The sequence below is a fragment of the Amblyomma mixtum genome, chromosome 7 (genome assembly GCF_055824585.1).
Source record: "Amblyomma mixtum isolate Tamu chromosome 7, ASM5582458v1, whole genome shotgun sequence".
NCBI classification, from domain to species: domain Eukaryota; kingdom Metazoa; phylum Arthropoda; class Arachnida; order Ixodida; family Ixodidae; genus Amblyomma; species Amblyomma mixtum.
This window is the reverse complement of record NC_143018.1, coordinates 41307201-41322810: the sequence shown is the minus strand read 5'-3', so window position 1 is coordinate 41322810 and position 15610 is coordinate 41307201. Positions and strand designations below refer to the sequence as shown.

Sequence of the window (15610 nt, the reverse complement as noted above, 5' to 3'; positions counted from 1 at the left end):
TAGTAACCTTAGAAGAAGCTATTTATTTAAAACTGGTTACAAGAAAACGAACTGCAAGCAGGAGCTCTGCAATCCACTCACTTCATTGAATTTAGATTCACAACAGCATTTCTTCCAGCAGATGTCAAGGCGCATGAAATGAGCGGATGCTACAAGCAGCTCAGTTCGTGTTCGTGTATGTTTGATGAAATAAAAGTAAACAATCGAAATCAGTGACAGGGTCCAGCTGATGGAGAGAAACTGCGACTGGAAGGAAAGTTTTGCATCACTGAGTGTTCCGTAGTCGACGCTGCCGCTCATCCGCCGATTCTTCGTATAAGGCCAATTCGAACGTCAGTTCGCCGTCATCGAAGAATCCCTCGTCTGTGAGTGCGTTAAGTTTTGTATTGTAGCTGCACTGGAAGGACGTTGAGTCGTGCCGACATTGTCTTTTCAATATCCTCATGGCGCGACACTTGCTGTCGTCTTTATGCAACAGTCTTACTTCGGATCGACGCGATAGTAAGTGAGAAGACTCAAGGAGGCCGTAGGACTTCAACGAGAGCGTCAAGTCCAGTCCTCCTTTTATCGGGCGAGTGTAGGCGCCAACCACGACGTACGTGTCCCTGCGATGCCAAAAAGCCACCTCATGCCGTTTACTTGAAAGACAATCGGCGTCTTTTCTTCTCAAGTCCATGCAGCCTCTCATCTTCAACACGTAGGTATAGTTCAGCAGAGACGCTGTTGTAGACAGGCGTTCAGAAGCGTTCCCACTATGATTCATATCGATATGCAAGGATGGATGCATGCCAATGATGGTCGCGCGTGCGTCTGAATGAACACTCTCTCGCAGGTCTCCCATAAAGCTTAGCGATGATTTAGCGAACACTTCCAACCTGCGAAGGATCAGCAACATCTCCAACCGGCAAGGTATTGACTCTCCCGATGCTCCGCCTCCAGAAAACTCAGCAATGTTTTCTTCTTCTAATTCTCCTTGCGAGTTTTGGCCTTGCGCAAGATTCGAAGGAATGTTTGTCGCGATAAGCAACAACTCGTGCTTTATGTTATCAGCCGACTCAGTTAGCAAACGTATGGCTTGCAGCAATTCCGTACCATCATTCCTGTATTGCTCCATAAGATGGTTGATGTCAGTCTGGAGAGCAGGCACCTGATCTTGGTACGGGTTCCTTATGACCGTCTTCAGTTCCTCCATGGCTGCTCTCACGTCTTGAACCGTAAGCGGGCTGTCTTGAGAAGACGTCTGTTCTGCAGTGGCCAAAGAAGTACCGCCACGACACCCAGCTAGGTTGTGTGCCGGAAGGTCCTTATGTAGGACTCCTTCCCTGCACCGCAGACATTCGATTACGTGGAAGGTGCATTCATTCTCGTAGTGTCTCAGGACCGCATCCATGGGGCCCACGAAATCACAGCCGTGCACTTCATTCCAGCAGTGGGCCTTGGAAAAAAAGAAACGTCAGAAGTCGTTTAGTGTTACTACGAACTTAAACACAAGCACAGATGTAAATGTCAAAGCTTAAAATTTATTCAAGCTCAAGTGGTCACTTTTTTAATCTTCTGCCTTCAACTATGCAGGCAGATGACGCGAGTGGTATCATGACGCGTTCGACCCTGCCTAGTGCACAATCGGCAACAACTCGTGTACCCGCCGCGGTGGTTCAGTGGTAAGGTGCTCGTCTACCGAGCCGGAGTACCCGGGTTGGATGGATGGATGGATGGATGGAAACAACTTTATTACACACAAAAAAAAAATCTTCCAGGGTGGTCCCCTACTGGTCCAGGAGTCCACGGGCTAGTGCTTCACGTAAAGCCCGATCCACTAGCCATTTCTGGCCGGCGGCCTGAGCGGTCCGTAAAGCAGCCTCCCAGGTTCAAACCCGACCGCGGCGGCCGCGTTTCGATGGACGCGAAACGCAAGAGGCACCCGTGTGCTGTGCGATGTTAGTGCGCGTTAAATATCCCCAGGTGGTCGAAATTATTCCGGAGACCTCCACTACAGCACCTCTTTCTCTCTTTCTTCCTTCACTTCTACCTTCCTCCCTTCCCTTACGGCGCGGTTCAGGTGTCCGCCGATATATGTGAGACAGATACTGCGCCATTTCCTTTCCTCAAAAACCAATTTACCAATTTACCAACAACTCGTGCCGTTCCAGCTTGCGTGACGGATTCAAGTGCAACTGGTAAAAAAAAAAAAATTCACCGGACGATTACCACTGTGCAACCCAAGAATCAACGATAGCTGTAAATTTTTTTTATTTCGCGGCATATTGATATACATTATTTGAAACATGCACGTATGTATGGTTGTAAAGCATTCTTTTTAGTTTTTCGCACGTACTCATTTTTCGCCTACAGTCCGCTGCTCCGACCCACGGCGCCAGCTGTGCTGAGCCTCTCTTCGGGCATACCACCACTCTCACCCTCCCTTACCTCCCCCTTCTACGGTAACCCTCTTTTTTCTTTTTCTATGGTAAGAACCCTCCAGCGGTATATCCTGCACTCTCGCCATAACCTCCACTTTCCACAGCAGCCCTTCGATTACCAACCTCCAGTTACGCCGACTACTACCACCACTACTATTACGGTGACACTTAAACAAAAAACGGCCCTTTAACTGATGTCGCTGTATAACGTGCTCCAACTCGACGTCATTCAGGTGTGAGGCCATGCTCCAGTTTCACGAATATAAAGACTCCTCAAGAGATTTGTTAGAAACCAGTTAGTAAAGGACACTTGAGAGGACCTACACTGAGAAGCATGAAAAAAGCAAACTGGCGTCTATAACTCACTGTGCCAGCGTTAGAATAAAGGATGTCACGGTATCAGGTTGTGCGTCACTTCCTACACCATACTGCTTATACACCAGATACAACTTAACACACTTTGTCACACCTGCACGACTTTATCTCTACAAATTCCGTCGCGATCCTGCATATCCCAACTGCACTGCCCCTTATGCCGACCTCTCCCACTGTTTATTCTCCTGCCCGGTTCCTCCGCAATCAGGCTTCTTCCTCCCCCCCACCATACTCTCACAATCTGGCTGGACTGGCTTGGAGTTGAAGGGGAAGACGAACAGCACCTGCTCGTGCGGCAGGCAATGGATGTCTTAGGCGCCTATGTGCTATGCCTGAATAAAGTCCCATACTTCTACTATTACTACTACTATTACACAAGCAACTTTGTGCGCAGTCGGCACACATTGAGAGGCTACTAGCGCAAGAAGGCCAAATACACGTGCCCCGCAGGTGCGGGATTTTGCCAGCTGTTGATATTTTTTGCTACCAGATGTGGAAGTCTTATTTCAGGTTGAGATTTAAGAAATTCGTCTGCACATTACAGGCGCGCCGACCTAAAATATGGACCCAAAATTGAGTCCCTACAACAATGAGTGAGGCGCCCAGGCGCCCTAGCTGCGGAGTTACCCCGCATGGTTCATCTGCTTTTTCAGGTTTATAGTGCACACTATCTACACTGAAGCAGACAATAAAATCTGCTATTTTTTAGTTGGCCGATATCAAACTACGCCTACTGTTACGCACCTCCAGAGCAGCCGTCTTTCTTTCGGGGTACGTATACCAACCGCACTCTTCTTCAATGAACGCCTCCCTGTCCAACGGACACGTTCTTCGGCCATCATGGACGCTACCCCTCAGGCAAGATTCACAGAGGGAGTGAGAGCAGGGTAGGAGCACCGTCTTCTTGGGAATCGTGCGGCAGAGACCACAGACACGGCTGGCGGGCACGTCCTCGGCAAACCGCGTCGGTCGCCAGTTGACGCCAGCTACGTGGTCACGCAGCAAGTGCAGCACCCTGGGTTCCTGATCCGGCATGGCGGAGTTCTCACCCCAACTGCTGCAGTGATGCGAAAATATGGCCCTCTCTTATGGCCTTATCACACATGCCCCCGTTGGCAGGCCGTTCACCTGTCTTCACTTGCTGTGGTGACTAAAAGGCAGGTCACTATCGTATAATACTCTTATAGCAATAAATGTTTTTTTTAGATAAAAGAAACCAAGCTATTGGGAACAGTGCCCTTTATAACTGTTGTTACAGCTTGCACGCAGCCATGAATCACACCTCGGCGCCTCACAAAAGCTAATCTTAGCTTCTTATCATTTCGTCCTTTCATGTTATTGTTATGGCTGTACGAAGGTAGAAGAGATCTGCGTTCGGTACAACAGTAACTGATCTACTGTGACGATTCAGAGGTGAAGCATTGCGTGTAATGAATTCAGATGTCTCTTCTCTCGAACACGGGTGAAAGGGCTATTGCGGTTTCGACATTCAGCACTGATATATATCCTTTGTACAGGTTGTTAGGACCTGCGTTTATACACGGAGTGCAAAGCAACGGTCGCACCGCTGCTGGCAAGCCTGATAAGTACACTGCGGAAGAGAAATGGATACACCGGCCGCTCGCGGATTGTTTGAATGACACTTGCGCTTGTGTCGTAATACAGGCAACAGAGGTTGCAGGCGCAGTGCGCCAGAATTTTCAAGAATATCAGAGCACTCTATAAACTGACCAGAGACGCATTCTTAGATCTTCGTGGACACCTGGACAGAAAATGCGGCCTAGGATGCATAGTTTGGTCAGATTTCGCTTCGCTTGACAACTTGTATCGATTTTTACTATTTTTTCTTCTCATGGCATTACAAGTAATTTGAAGTAATCTTCGTACTACTGTAAATCGTGAGACATTAGATGCGGATCCGGTGGCTCAGTGGTTTCGGTGTTCGGCCAAGGATCTTAAGCTCGCGGGATGAAATACCGGCCGCGGGGTTCGTTGAAGGCGAAACGGAAAAACGTCTGTGTGCTTTTCGATGCGCGCGAACGTTAACGAACACTCCACTATCGCTGCCCTTATATCCGAAGCGCCGCTTGAGGACGTTAAACTCCGCAGCTTAGAGTTTACCATTTCGCTGTGGGTCCCACATACGCCTTTCAAAAGAACAAGGTCATCGCTTCTACTATTTGGCGTAATTAAGCGCTGCTTATTAGTGCGCCAGTTTTCGCGGTACTTTTCACAGTCCTAGAACAAATGATAGGTGTAGCATTAAGAGATCGGAACCGGGCGGAGTGGGTGAGGAAACAAACGCGGGTTAATGACATCCTAGTCAAAATCAAGAGGAAGAAGTGGGCTTGGGCAGGGCATGTAATGCGAAGACAAGGCAACCGCTGGTCCTTAAGGGTAACGGAGTGGATTCCAAGAGAAGGCAAGCGTATCAGGGGGCGGCAGAAAGTTAGGTGGGCGGATGAGATTAAGAAGTCTGTGGGGATACGGTGGCCACAGGTGGCGAAGGACAGGCTTAATTGGGGAGACAGGGGAGAGGCTTTTGTCGCGCAGTGGGCGTAGTCAGGCTGGTGATGATGTTCATTGTGACGATGATGATGAGAACGAGAAGCAAGACCGAGGGCCGGGCGGGCCATGGTCAGTGAGCGAAACACGGGGTTCCAAGCGCACGGTAGACTAATTTTGCGCTGTGTAGCTTGTTGAACGCTTACTTACTATTTTTGTACGTCTAAAGAAACATTTATGGCTTGTCAAGCCGAGAACTTCCCTAAAGCTAAACTCTCGCATTACTCTGGTTGAGTATTTGAGGACTACACACTCTGCTACACGCAGCCAGCATGTGCTCATCCTGGCGTAAGCTGGAGCGGGTGATGCTATAGGGATTTCCCAGCCAAAGTACGTATTACCGTCCAAGATTTAGCGAATTCTGTATACAGATGAAGCATTATTTATAAAAACATACCCAGCACGGTGTTGTACGGTTTTTCGCATCTCATCCAGACAGGACATTACGTCCACATATTTGTAATGCGGAGGCAGGGTTAAGTAAAATTGAAATTAAAGCAAAAGACACAGACATTTAACTTTTTGCATGAATATACTGCCAGTAAAGCAAACCCATAGGCGAGCGCCACTTCGTGGCCGGTTTGTTGCGTTCGACGGCGAAGAGAACCTCGCCGTACATGGACTTTGTTCTCCCAGATGGCTGCGATGTCATGAATATGCCCACTTCTTTACAAAGATGCCCATTTTCTACTGCATTCCTCAGGAAAATGAAAAATCCTAGACGCAAACGGTGGCCCTCTTCATAGAGACAAGCTGCGGCAACCACCCTCCCGAGCTTATTTTTGATCGCGTTGCACGACGCGTGTTATGCACGGTATCTGAGAGTCGATGTCGGCGACTCGCCGTTTGTCCGCTTTTTTAAACCAGCCCTGGTATATTGAGTACCATGGCGGCTTCTCTCGTTAGATACTGGTGGGGACTAAGCACTATTGCATGATCGCTTTTTGAGTGCAAAAGCCCTATTACCACGGTCAAACCTAACAAAGAATCTTGTGTGAAGCTTGAGCTTGAGGGTTTCCTTGGTAAAATCTCGCATAGCAACAGCCCATGCAGAAATGAATACTGCCGCGACCGGGTGGCTAACGTGCCGCTTCGAGGCGAACAAATCAGCTTCGCTGGCCATGGCAAGACAGCACTATACCATCGCCCCAGCCGATCACACCTCGTATTAAACAGCAACACACTCTCGCTCTGTGCATTGCGAATCGTCGTCGTTTTTATCAACTTCCGTTTGCGGTGCGAACAGACCAGATAAGCTCAACCTCGATCATAGCTTAACCTGAGTCTAATATGTGTGCCTGGCGTGCCGACGACCTAAAAAGCAAAACCACGAGTCAAACAGACTAAAGAGATGTTTCGCACGTTTGCTTGGTTTATCTACGTTAAGACCCTACCATATTTTTTTTTTCGCCTTTCGCACAGCGTGCGGGTGACCGGGCAGCACCAAGAGGACAATGGCCCGGCAGCCAGAGCCGGCTATCGCTTCAAGTTGGTTCGATTTCAACGACCGTCTGATTGCAGTTATTTTCTGCTTTTTTGGTGAAGTTCAGGCCAGTTCTTCACGTTTGTGCCAGGACAAAAATGACCGCCCAATAATCGAAGAGAGAAGGGAGACCTAAATGCTGGTGGCTATGCCGCTAAATTTATAATTACGAGTGTTCAGAGCGACTGCGAACTTCGCCACATACAGTAGCGCGAGCGAGTTTTCTGCAAGTTCTGCTCTCTCATCCACACTGTGTTGACAGAGTGGTCTTCAAACCAAAGACGTACATGCTGTCGGTGTGACGAAGTGCTTATATGAATCCGTTTGTGGCTCTTGCAAGTGCTCCTGATTCCCCCAAGGATCTTCACCTACAGCAGTGAGTTAAGCTGCTCACGGTGATTTTCCTCTGCATGCTATAACCTCAACAGCAGAGTGATAAGTGCCCGTCTAGTGAACGTGATTACGCTCGGAGCGACTGCGTGTTCGTGAAGTCAATAAACTGTCCACCTCCAGGCTGTATATTGTCGATTCTCACGAAATACACGACGCTTCTCTGGTCCTTCAAACTAACCTAAGTAATGTTCGTTGCGTAAGCGGTTCGCCGACGCATTACCATACTGCTGTCAAAGATTTTTTTCGTAAAAACATCGCGATGATCCATTCTCTTTGTTTCATATAACAGCATCCGAAATATGTTCCTACAAAGCAATGAATAGTATCCAACCGTATAATATGCAAAGTATCCATGTGATGTGATTAATCTGCTATCCATTGCCTGTGTGTAACAGTACAGAGACTATGCTGGCGATCTATTATGAAGATGTTATACATATTTGTTCTTTCATATACTTTCTTGTTTTTGTTTTTACTGCTATCTGCCATCATCTTGTCCAGCCGCTACTGGAGATGGGAGCTTTGTCAAGCCGCATGCGTGGCTTTTTTTCCTTTCTCAGCCATTGTACATGACTGAAATAAACGAAAGTGTACTGAACGGAACTGAATATATATGTTTCCACTATAGCAATGACAATGTATGACTTTCATGGTGTCTGAAATACGCACTGAAGATGTGAACAGCACCTTTCTACGCTGTATTGGAACGCTTGCGCGACCATGACAGTGCTGTATACAACAAGTACTCAGCCTATGATACGAGCCGCTTGTTAACAAACAACGCTGAGCACGTATGACTAATGCGCACATTTAAAGTGGGAAGATATTTCTGCGGGACTCTGTCTGTAACTCCGGGCATAAAAGATTAATTACTCATTTGCATCCACCCAAGAGCAACCAACAGCTACAAAGGAAAGCTATACAGCTTTCTCAGAAACTTCGCAGTTACAGAAAAATTCGTCTTGGTCCGGGGTTCAAACCCAGGACTGTCACTTCACCGGAGCAGTCGCTCTACCAACTGAGCTAACCGGGACGGCAAGCTTATGGCAGGGCGAGAAAGAATTGATCAATAACTCTAAGTGGGAACAGTGTTGGTCAAATGGTTAGGGAAATCCCCCAGGGTGGAGTAGATTTGGGCGCCAACGAGTAATTACTTCCTTATTACAAATCTACTCCATCTCGGAGGATTCCCCCAAACATTTGAACAAAACTGCAGGCATTACGCAGCATGTGCGTGTGCGATTTTCCGCTACGTTGTAAATGGAGAGCGATGGGTGATATGATTTCATTCCAATGCCATTCCATTGTGATTGTTGTTTTTCCGCTCTCGCTAGCTATCACTGTAATCAGTCAGTCACAAAAGTGGATGGCGAGATCAGATTAGGATTCTAATTACAGCTGCCTTGCATTCATTACATGCCTTCCATACACTTCTTATCAACAACGTGACAGTACGAGGGGCAGTTAATTTCTCCTTGGAAAGAGCGCGCGCGAAGAGGCAACCTCATTGGTCTGCCTTCCCACTTGTACGCACGATTAAAAACTTATATTCATGTTTAAAGTTCCACGCCATTAAAAAATTGAGGAGCAAAAAAATTAGGCACAGGCACTTCACTTGGAACTGGTTACATCTGGGAATGCGTAAGCAATACTGCCCCTGTGGGCAGTGTTTACGCATAATGTAAATGGCGTAAATGGCGCGTCGCAGGCAGTGCGCTCCACTGCCCGCACCTTTTCCGGTGGCTCCATGTATACAGCATCCACACACACACGCGCGTATGGCACCATCCGAAACGCTGAACGAAAAACGCTTGCATTACAATTTTGATATGAAAGTCTGGGAAGGCATACAGTTGGAGAAGCGTAAGTGTCGTCGCCTCGAAAACCTGTCGCAAGCTAGCCTCCAGCTTGACTAGGACATGTAAGCTATAAGCAACGAGAAATCGTACGAGACCAACGGGAGCGCTGTACGACAAGCGGTTGCGTCACAATTTTTGGTTCGGATGTCGGAAAAACTCGCCAGTGGCGAATATATACAGACAAACGAAATCTATAGGACAGTCCGAAGTGGCGGTGCTCGGCTTGCTGTCTGTGTCATACAGCTGCTTGATGACGTCACCATATTTTTCTTGCCATCGCTGGGATTTTCTGTACCGCCTGCTGGTGTACACGCACACACGCCACCGGCTTTTCTTGTAACAGGACTAGTAACGCTTTCGCATTAAAAAGGCAAAATGGCGCAGCTTTATCGCTTAAAGTTCAAGCACGAATGACCGCAACATTTGTAGCTTGTTTTGTGCGCAAGCAGCCATTACAATCGCTGGATCTTGCCAGCCCGTAATGCTTAGTGCGAAAAATTGCGCTTCTAGTTATGTCATTTGTCCGTTCTGCAAGAGTTCTATCCAAAGCTCCCCGCCTGTGTAGCGCTTCGGTTGCACATCGGATGTTTTCAAACGGCAGTCAGTGATCTAATCGTTATCTCTCTATTATTCCATTACGCATTCGAGAAACGAGACTGCTTGGATCACATGAGGCTGGCACCATCGACGAACAAGCTTGAGTTTAATTTGAAGTTTGAAAACGAGCGAATTTCTATACGAGGTCTTGCACCTAAGATGTTCTGCAATTTTTAAAAATATGCTTTTGTACTTAGAAGAGCGCTTTTAACGCGATAGCGTTAAAGGGTCCCGTTACGCAGTAATTGCGTCGGCGTTGTCGGCGTCGGCGTTGTCGGCGTCGGTTTGTCGACGTTGCGAGCGATAAATGGGGCGGCGTATAGGGTGGACTAGGCAATCTCCCCCGGAAAAGCAACCTAGGTCACGTGACCATGTGGGATCATCGCAGCCTACCCACCGGATTCAGAGCGAACTAACAACAATGGCAGATGGCAGTTAAACTAATGATTGATTGCGAGAGGTTGCTCGGGAAGAGCAACTTGGGTCGCATAACACCCATAGGTGGCAGCACCTTCCATATCGCCGGGCAGTGGCGCATCGTTTAACCGCTGCACCACTGTCTAAGGAATGGTATGACGACTTCCAGGGACCTATGAACGCCAATGCTCTTCACTGCCTGCTTACAGGAGGTATTCCGGGGGCTGGAATGGGAACAGTTGGGGATAAGAGTTAATGGAGAATACCTGAGTAATTTGCGATTCGCTGATGACATTGCCTTGCTAAGCCACTCAGGAAAAGAACTCCAAAGCATGATCAGTCAGTCAGACAGGCAGAGCAGAACAGTGGCGTTAAGAATTAACAAACAGAAAACCAAAGTAATGTTCAACAGCCTAGCAAGGGAACAGCAGTTCGCAATTGGTAGCGAGGTGCTGGAAGTAGTAAGAGAATATGTCTACTTAGGGCAGGTAGTGACCGCAGATCCGGATCATGAGAGGGAAATAACTAGAAGAATAAGAATGGGGTGGAGCGCATATGGCAGGTTATCACAGATCGTGAATGGTAGCTTACCAATATCCCTGAAGAGAAAAGTATACAACAGCTGTATCCTACCGGTACTCACCTATGGGGCAGAAACGTGGAGGCTAACAAAGAGGGTTCAGGTTAAGTTAAGAACAACGCAGCGAGCTATGGAAAGGAAAATGATAGGTGTAACGTTAAGAGATCGGAAGAGGGCGGAGTGGGTGAGGGAACAAACGCGGGTTAATGACATCTTAGTTGAAATCAAGAGGAAGAAATGGGCTTGGGCAGGGCATGTAATGCGAAGGCAGGATAACCGCTGGTCCTTAAGGGTAACGGAGTGGATTCCAAGTGAAGGCAAGCGTAACAGGGGGCGGAGAAAGTTAGGTGGGCGGATGAGATTAAGAAGTTTGCGGGGATACGGTGGCGGCAACTGACAAAGGACAGAGTTAATTGGAGAGACATGGGAGAGGCCTTTGCCCTGCAGTCAGGCTGATGATAATGATGATGATGAATGCAAAGATTAGAATGACCAATTCCGCATATGTGGGCATTAACTCATTAATGCTATAGCGTAATGTCCTTTAAGACGTACTAAAGGTACCTTCTTCAGTAATCTTCAGTATTCAACTTTTGATCTGTTACTGTTAGTCTCTTTATTTATTGAGAGGCATATAGCCCACCGTAATATCCATATCTATTTTTATAATTTCGTAAACGCCCTTGTTGGCGCTATGGCTCAACAAATTTTTATGATTTCGAAGAGTTACGTACACAGTATTTTGTCGCGATGTAGCGAAAGTTGCCCGATATGTAAAAAGCTAAGTGAGGATATCTAAAAAGCGTTGCCATTTTTTAGACAGAAAGCGACAGGAACATTATCACGTTTAGTTTGCTGAACATTGTTTCAACAAGGCACACGACATTCGTACCAAAGTGGTGCCGTTTATGAGTCACTAGATATTTGTACACAAGCTGCGCAGCACCAGTTCCTATTGCGCGCCGAGGCCGTTAAAGGTGCACTGAAGAGGAATCTGAACTCGTATCTTTACCGCTGGAACTCGATCTACACGTTCCGAGAGTTCTTGGAAACTTCGAATCATTACCCTGTGTGGCCGATTTCCCTAATTTAAATCAGATTAACGTCGGGATCCCACCTTTCTTTTTTTTAATTCCCCGCAAACGGTGGGAGGAGTCGATCAACCTTTCACCCAGTCCCGTGGCGGCTTGCCGTTCCGCCATCGGTAGAGTGATACGCAGTGATCGGCGAAAGCAAAGAGTCCACGCGCATTTTTTTTTTCATTTCCGTGGGCCTAATTTGCAGCTATGTAGTCTCTGACTAGGCCTATTTATTCACGGAAACCTAAAAGAAACAAAATAAAAGCGAAAGCAAAGCCGCCACGCGACTGCCTCAAAGGCACTCCATGCGTTGGTCGACTCTTCTCACCGTATGCGAGGAATTAAAAAAAGAAAGGCGGGAGCAGGGCGTTAATCCGATTATTGAAATTTAATTATTGAAATCGGCCGCACAGGGCGATAAATCGAAGTTCTTAAGAAGGCTGGGAACGTGTAGATCGAGTTCCGGCGGCAAAAGGACGAGTTCAGTTTCCTATTCAGTGCACCTTTAACAGACTTCGACGAACAGAAATGACGGCCGTTATAGTGGCGCTATCTGTCGTGAGCAGTGCGAACTGCGCTCTCAAACTGTAAAGAAAATCCACCTCCAAAAGACCTTCTACTGGCTCCCTCCCGGGAGGCCTGGCCTAGGCTCCTGGGGGAGCCGGACAAGGACACGTTGCGGACTGAGTGGGAAACGTTCCCCTTAATTAGGGGGCCGTTAATCTCACCCCACTGATCTTTGCGGTCAATAAAGTTTCTCCGATCCAATCTTGAAGAGCCGCGATGCTGAGGCACATAGGCTACATATATTTACCGACTTCTAATGCGCGCTGTTTGTCATGGGATAGAAACTACCTACATGCCCGTTACAATCGGCTACAAAACTGAAACCACGCTACTAACGGCTGCGCGGTGCAAATCGGAGGTGCGTTAAATTCGGGGGAGCGTTATAATGAATGAATTAATCAATCAATCAAATCTCGTTTTATTTCCCAAATCTTAAAAAGGATGTTAAGGAAAAAGCTGTACCAACACAGCTTAACAGAGACCTCCCCCCCCCCTCCCCAAGGCAACAGTGGCAGAGATATACTTAATACAATGAAGACAGTTTATGTAATCACTAAAACACAATCATGTACATACGCAGCTATGGATAAGTAACAGAAATATTTTGCTACGAAGACAAAAATATTAGAGCTGAAATATCATTCATATATGCACGTATGCGTAACACAATGACTTAAAACACACCGAACACCACAAAATGTACGTAGTGAGTGACTATAAAAATATTCAAGTTACACAGATTTGTTAAAGCTATTTTTTGTTCGTTACTCCAAAAATATTCAAGATACATAGATTTGGTTGGTTGGTTTATTGGGGTTTAACGTCCCAAAGCGACTGAGGCTATGAGAGACGCCGTAGTGAAGGGCTCCGGAAATTTCGACCACCTGGGGTTCTTTAACGTGCACTGATCGCACAGCACACGGGCCTCTAGAATTTCGCCTTCAAGAAACTCAGCCGCCGCGGCCGGGATCGAATCCGCGTCTTTCGGGCCAGCAGCCGAGCGCCGTAACCACTGAGCCACCGCGGCGGGGCGATACATAGATTTGTTAGTTATCATTTGTGTGTCCTCCAAATTAAATTATTGAGCCCACTATAGACGGATACAACTCAAGAACGAAGCGGCCTTTCCCCGTCAAAGGAATTCCTTCCAGCCAATGGCGTCAGCCGATTCTCATGAACCTTGCTAGCCTGACAATGCAGGGAGTGGCACATGAAATGGACAGTCCCATCTGTGCATAGAGTTTCTTACTATTACCTAGAGGGAAAGCTGGCGGCGCTGCACTTCAGCCACCATGGACGCTCAAAGCATCATGGGGCGGTGAGCTACTTGTTGCGGCACAGTCGTAATTTTTTAGGAACACGGAGTGGTACTACTAAGACGTTTCATTCCGAAAACGCTGTTCGTTTGTACGCAGACGACTTTGGCGCAAACGCAGTGTGCAAGAGCCACAGTAGCGAAAACGCGACGACACACGACTCCAAAAAAAGGTTTCACTTTTCTGAAAGGCCATTAAAAACCTCTCATAATGTTTAAGCAACAACATTTTTTTTAAACATATTTACTTTTAAAAGTGCGCCTGTTAATTACAAAATATTAGTCTTTATAGTGTTCTTTACTTGGCCAATAGGAGAGCGAGTCGTCTCTTATTTTGGGCAAACTTTGCACTTAAATGCTTTTCTGCTCGTTTGTAGCAATCATTAGACAAGATATTGAATGTTATGACGTTTGTAGTTATCAAACAGCTTTATTTTTATATTATTTTTTGGCCAAAAGTTGCAGTTCCGCAACAAGTAGCTCACCGCCCCATGATGCTTTGAGCGCCCATGGTGGCTGAAGTGGTCTCGAGGGGTCGCCATGCAAACTCCCATAGACGGGCTGCCAGCTTTCCCTCTAGGTAATAGTAAGAAACTCTATGCATCTGTGTATTTTCATGCCGCTCCCTGTATTGTCCCACTAGCAGGGTCAGGAGAATCAGCCGACGCCATTGGCTGGCCATTCCCCTCTGAAGGAGAAAAGCCGCTTCGATCTTGAGTTGTATCCGACTACAGAAGATGTGTGCGAAATTTTTTCTGTCCACACTCTATACGCTAGGAAGAAGTCCTCTAGAACACTTCACGATGCTGATATAAGTGAGACTCCGTAAGTCCATGTAAAGTGGCAAGGCATGTTGACCGTCCTAACACTGCAGTTAAAAATATGTTTATTAGCTTATAAGCATAAACGTCAGCAGCCTCCATTATGCTGGCTTGCAAACGAGTGGCCTTTGTAATTATCGGGTATTTATTGTACTTCGGACGCGTACGCATTTAGAACGACGATAGGATGCGGTTATCGCCACTGTACATGTATCCACCGCAACTTCGCAAACCACGCCGACCACAGAAAAAAACGCGAGCTCATCGAAGCCTTTTGAAGTATTTCTGGCACAGAAGGCGACTACGTAAGTTCTCTATCGGTTGCCCTCTCCCGGAGGGAGATTGATATGCCGTGTAAAGATAAAAAAAATCCGCATGATTGTCAGCTACGCATGTGTATCAATAAAGCCGAGTGGATATGGTTACGCCGCGAAAACTCTCAGCCGAGCTTCACGAACCTTTGTTTAGTGATTTTGCATTTTCCATTTCTTTTTCTTGTCTTCTTATTTTTATTTCATTTCATGTTTTTTCATCTCTTATTTCTGCTATCAGCAGAATGCACTTCCGTGCTACCATGCCGAATCTGCAGCCGAACATGATCCGAACCCGAGTACGAACCTTTCGGAAACATTCCGAAGTTTTCCTTCCAATACCGCAGTGTTGGTTTCAGCATATGGGAGCCATCCTAAAGTTTCCTGCGACTTACCTGCAATGAATTTGATGCTACAACTACTATCAGCGACGAGATAAAGTACAATTTTTGTATGTTCACTCATCCGGAGTATTAATTCATTAATTGTCTTTATCAGGCAGCCGATGAAAAAAAGTGAAATTTTCGGCGCCCAGAGCACCGCGACGTTAAAGGGAAACTGCATAGGTTTTGGGAATCAACGAGCCCTAAGAGGGCCGAATGTGTGAAACTTGCAGGTAAAGCACGCGAAGTTTTTTGGGCTAGCACTTAAAATAGTTAAGTAATCGTCGATTAAAATCCCGACGCTCTTCAAGCTCCTCCGCAACGCACAACGCCAAGGGGGGGGGGGGGGGGGCGCATGATGACGTCATCGAAGGTATCGGTACATTTCCAACGCACAAACGCCTACTTTGAAGGAAAAAATCAACGCCATCGAAGGCAAACCCTG

General features: G+C 47.0%; 1 protein-coding gene across 1 annotated transcript; it reads right to left on the bottom strand.

The window, feature by feature from the left end:
- Positions 1-265: 265 nt before the first annotated feature.
- LOC149335798 (uncharacterized) lies at positions 266-3830 on the bottom strand. Its single transcript, XM_089554007.1, has 2 exons — positions 3540-3830; positions 266-1435 (listed from the first exon to the last, which is right to left on the bottom strand). Exons 1-2 carry the CDS (start codon positions 3828-3830, stop codon positions 266-268), a joined length of 1461 nt encoding a protein of 486 aa, XP_089410133.1.
- Between the last annotated feature and the right edge of the window lie 11780 nt (positions 3831-15610).

Coding starts and splice junctions, on each gene's coding strand:
- LOC149335798 (XM_089554007.1), bottom strand. CDS start 3,830: ATGCCGGATCAGGAACCCAGGGTGCTGCACTTGCTGCGTGACCACGTA. Junction 1,436..3,539: donor GAAAGACGGCTGCTCTGGAG/GTGCGTAACAGT, acceptor TTTTTTTCCAAG/GCCCACTGCTGGAATGAAGT.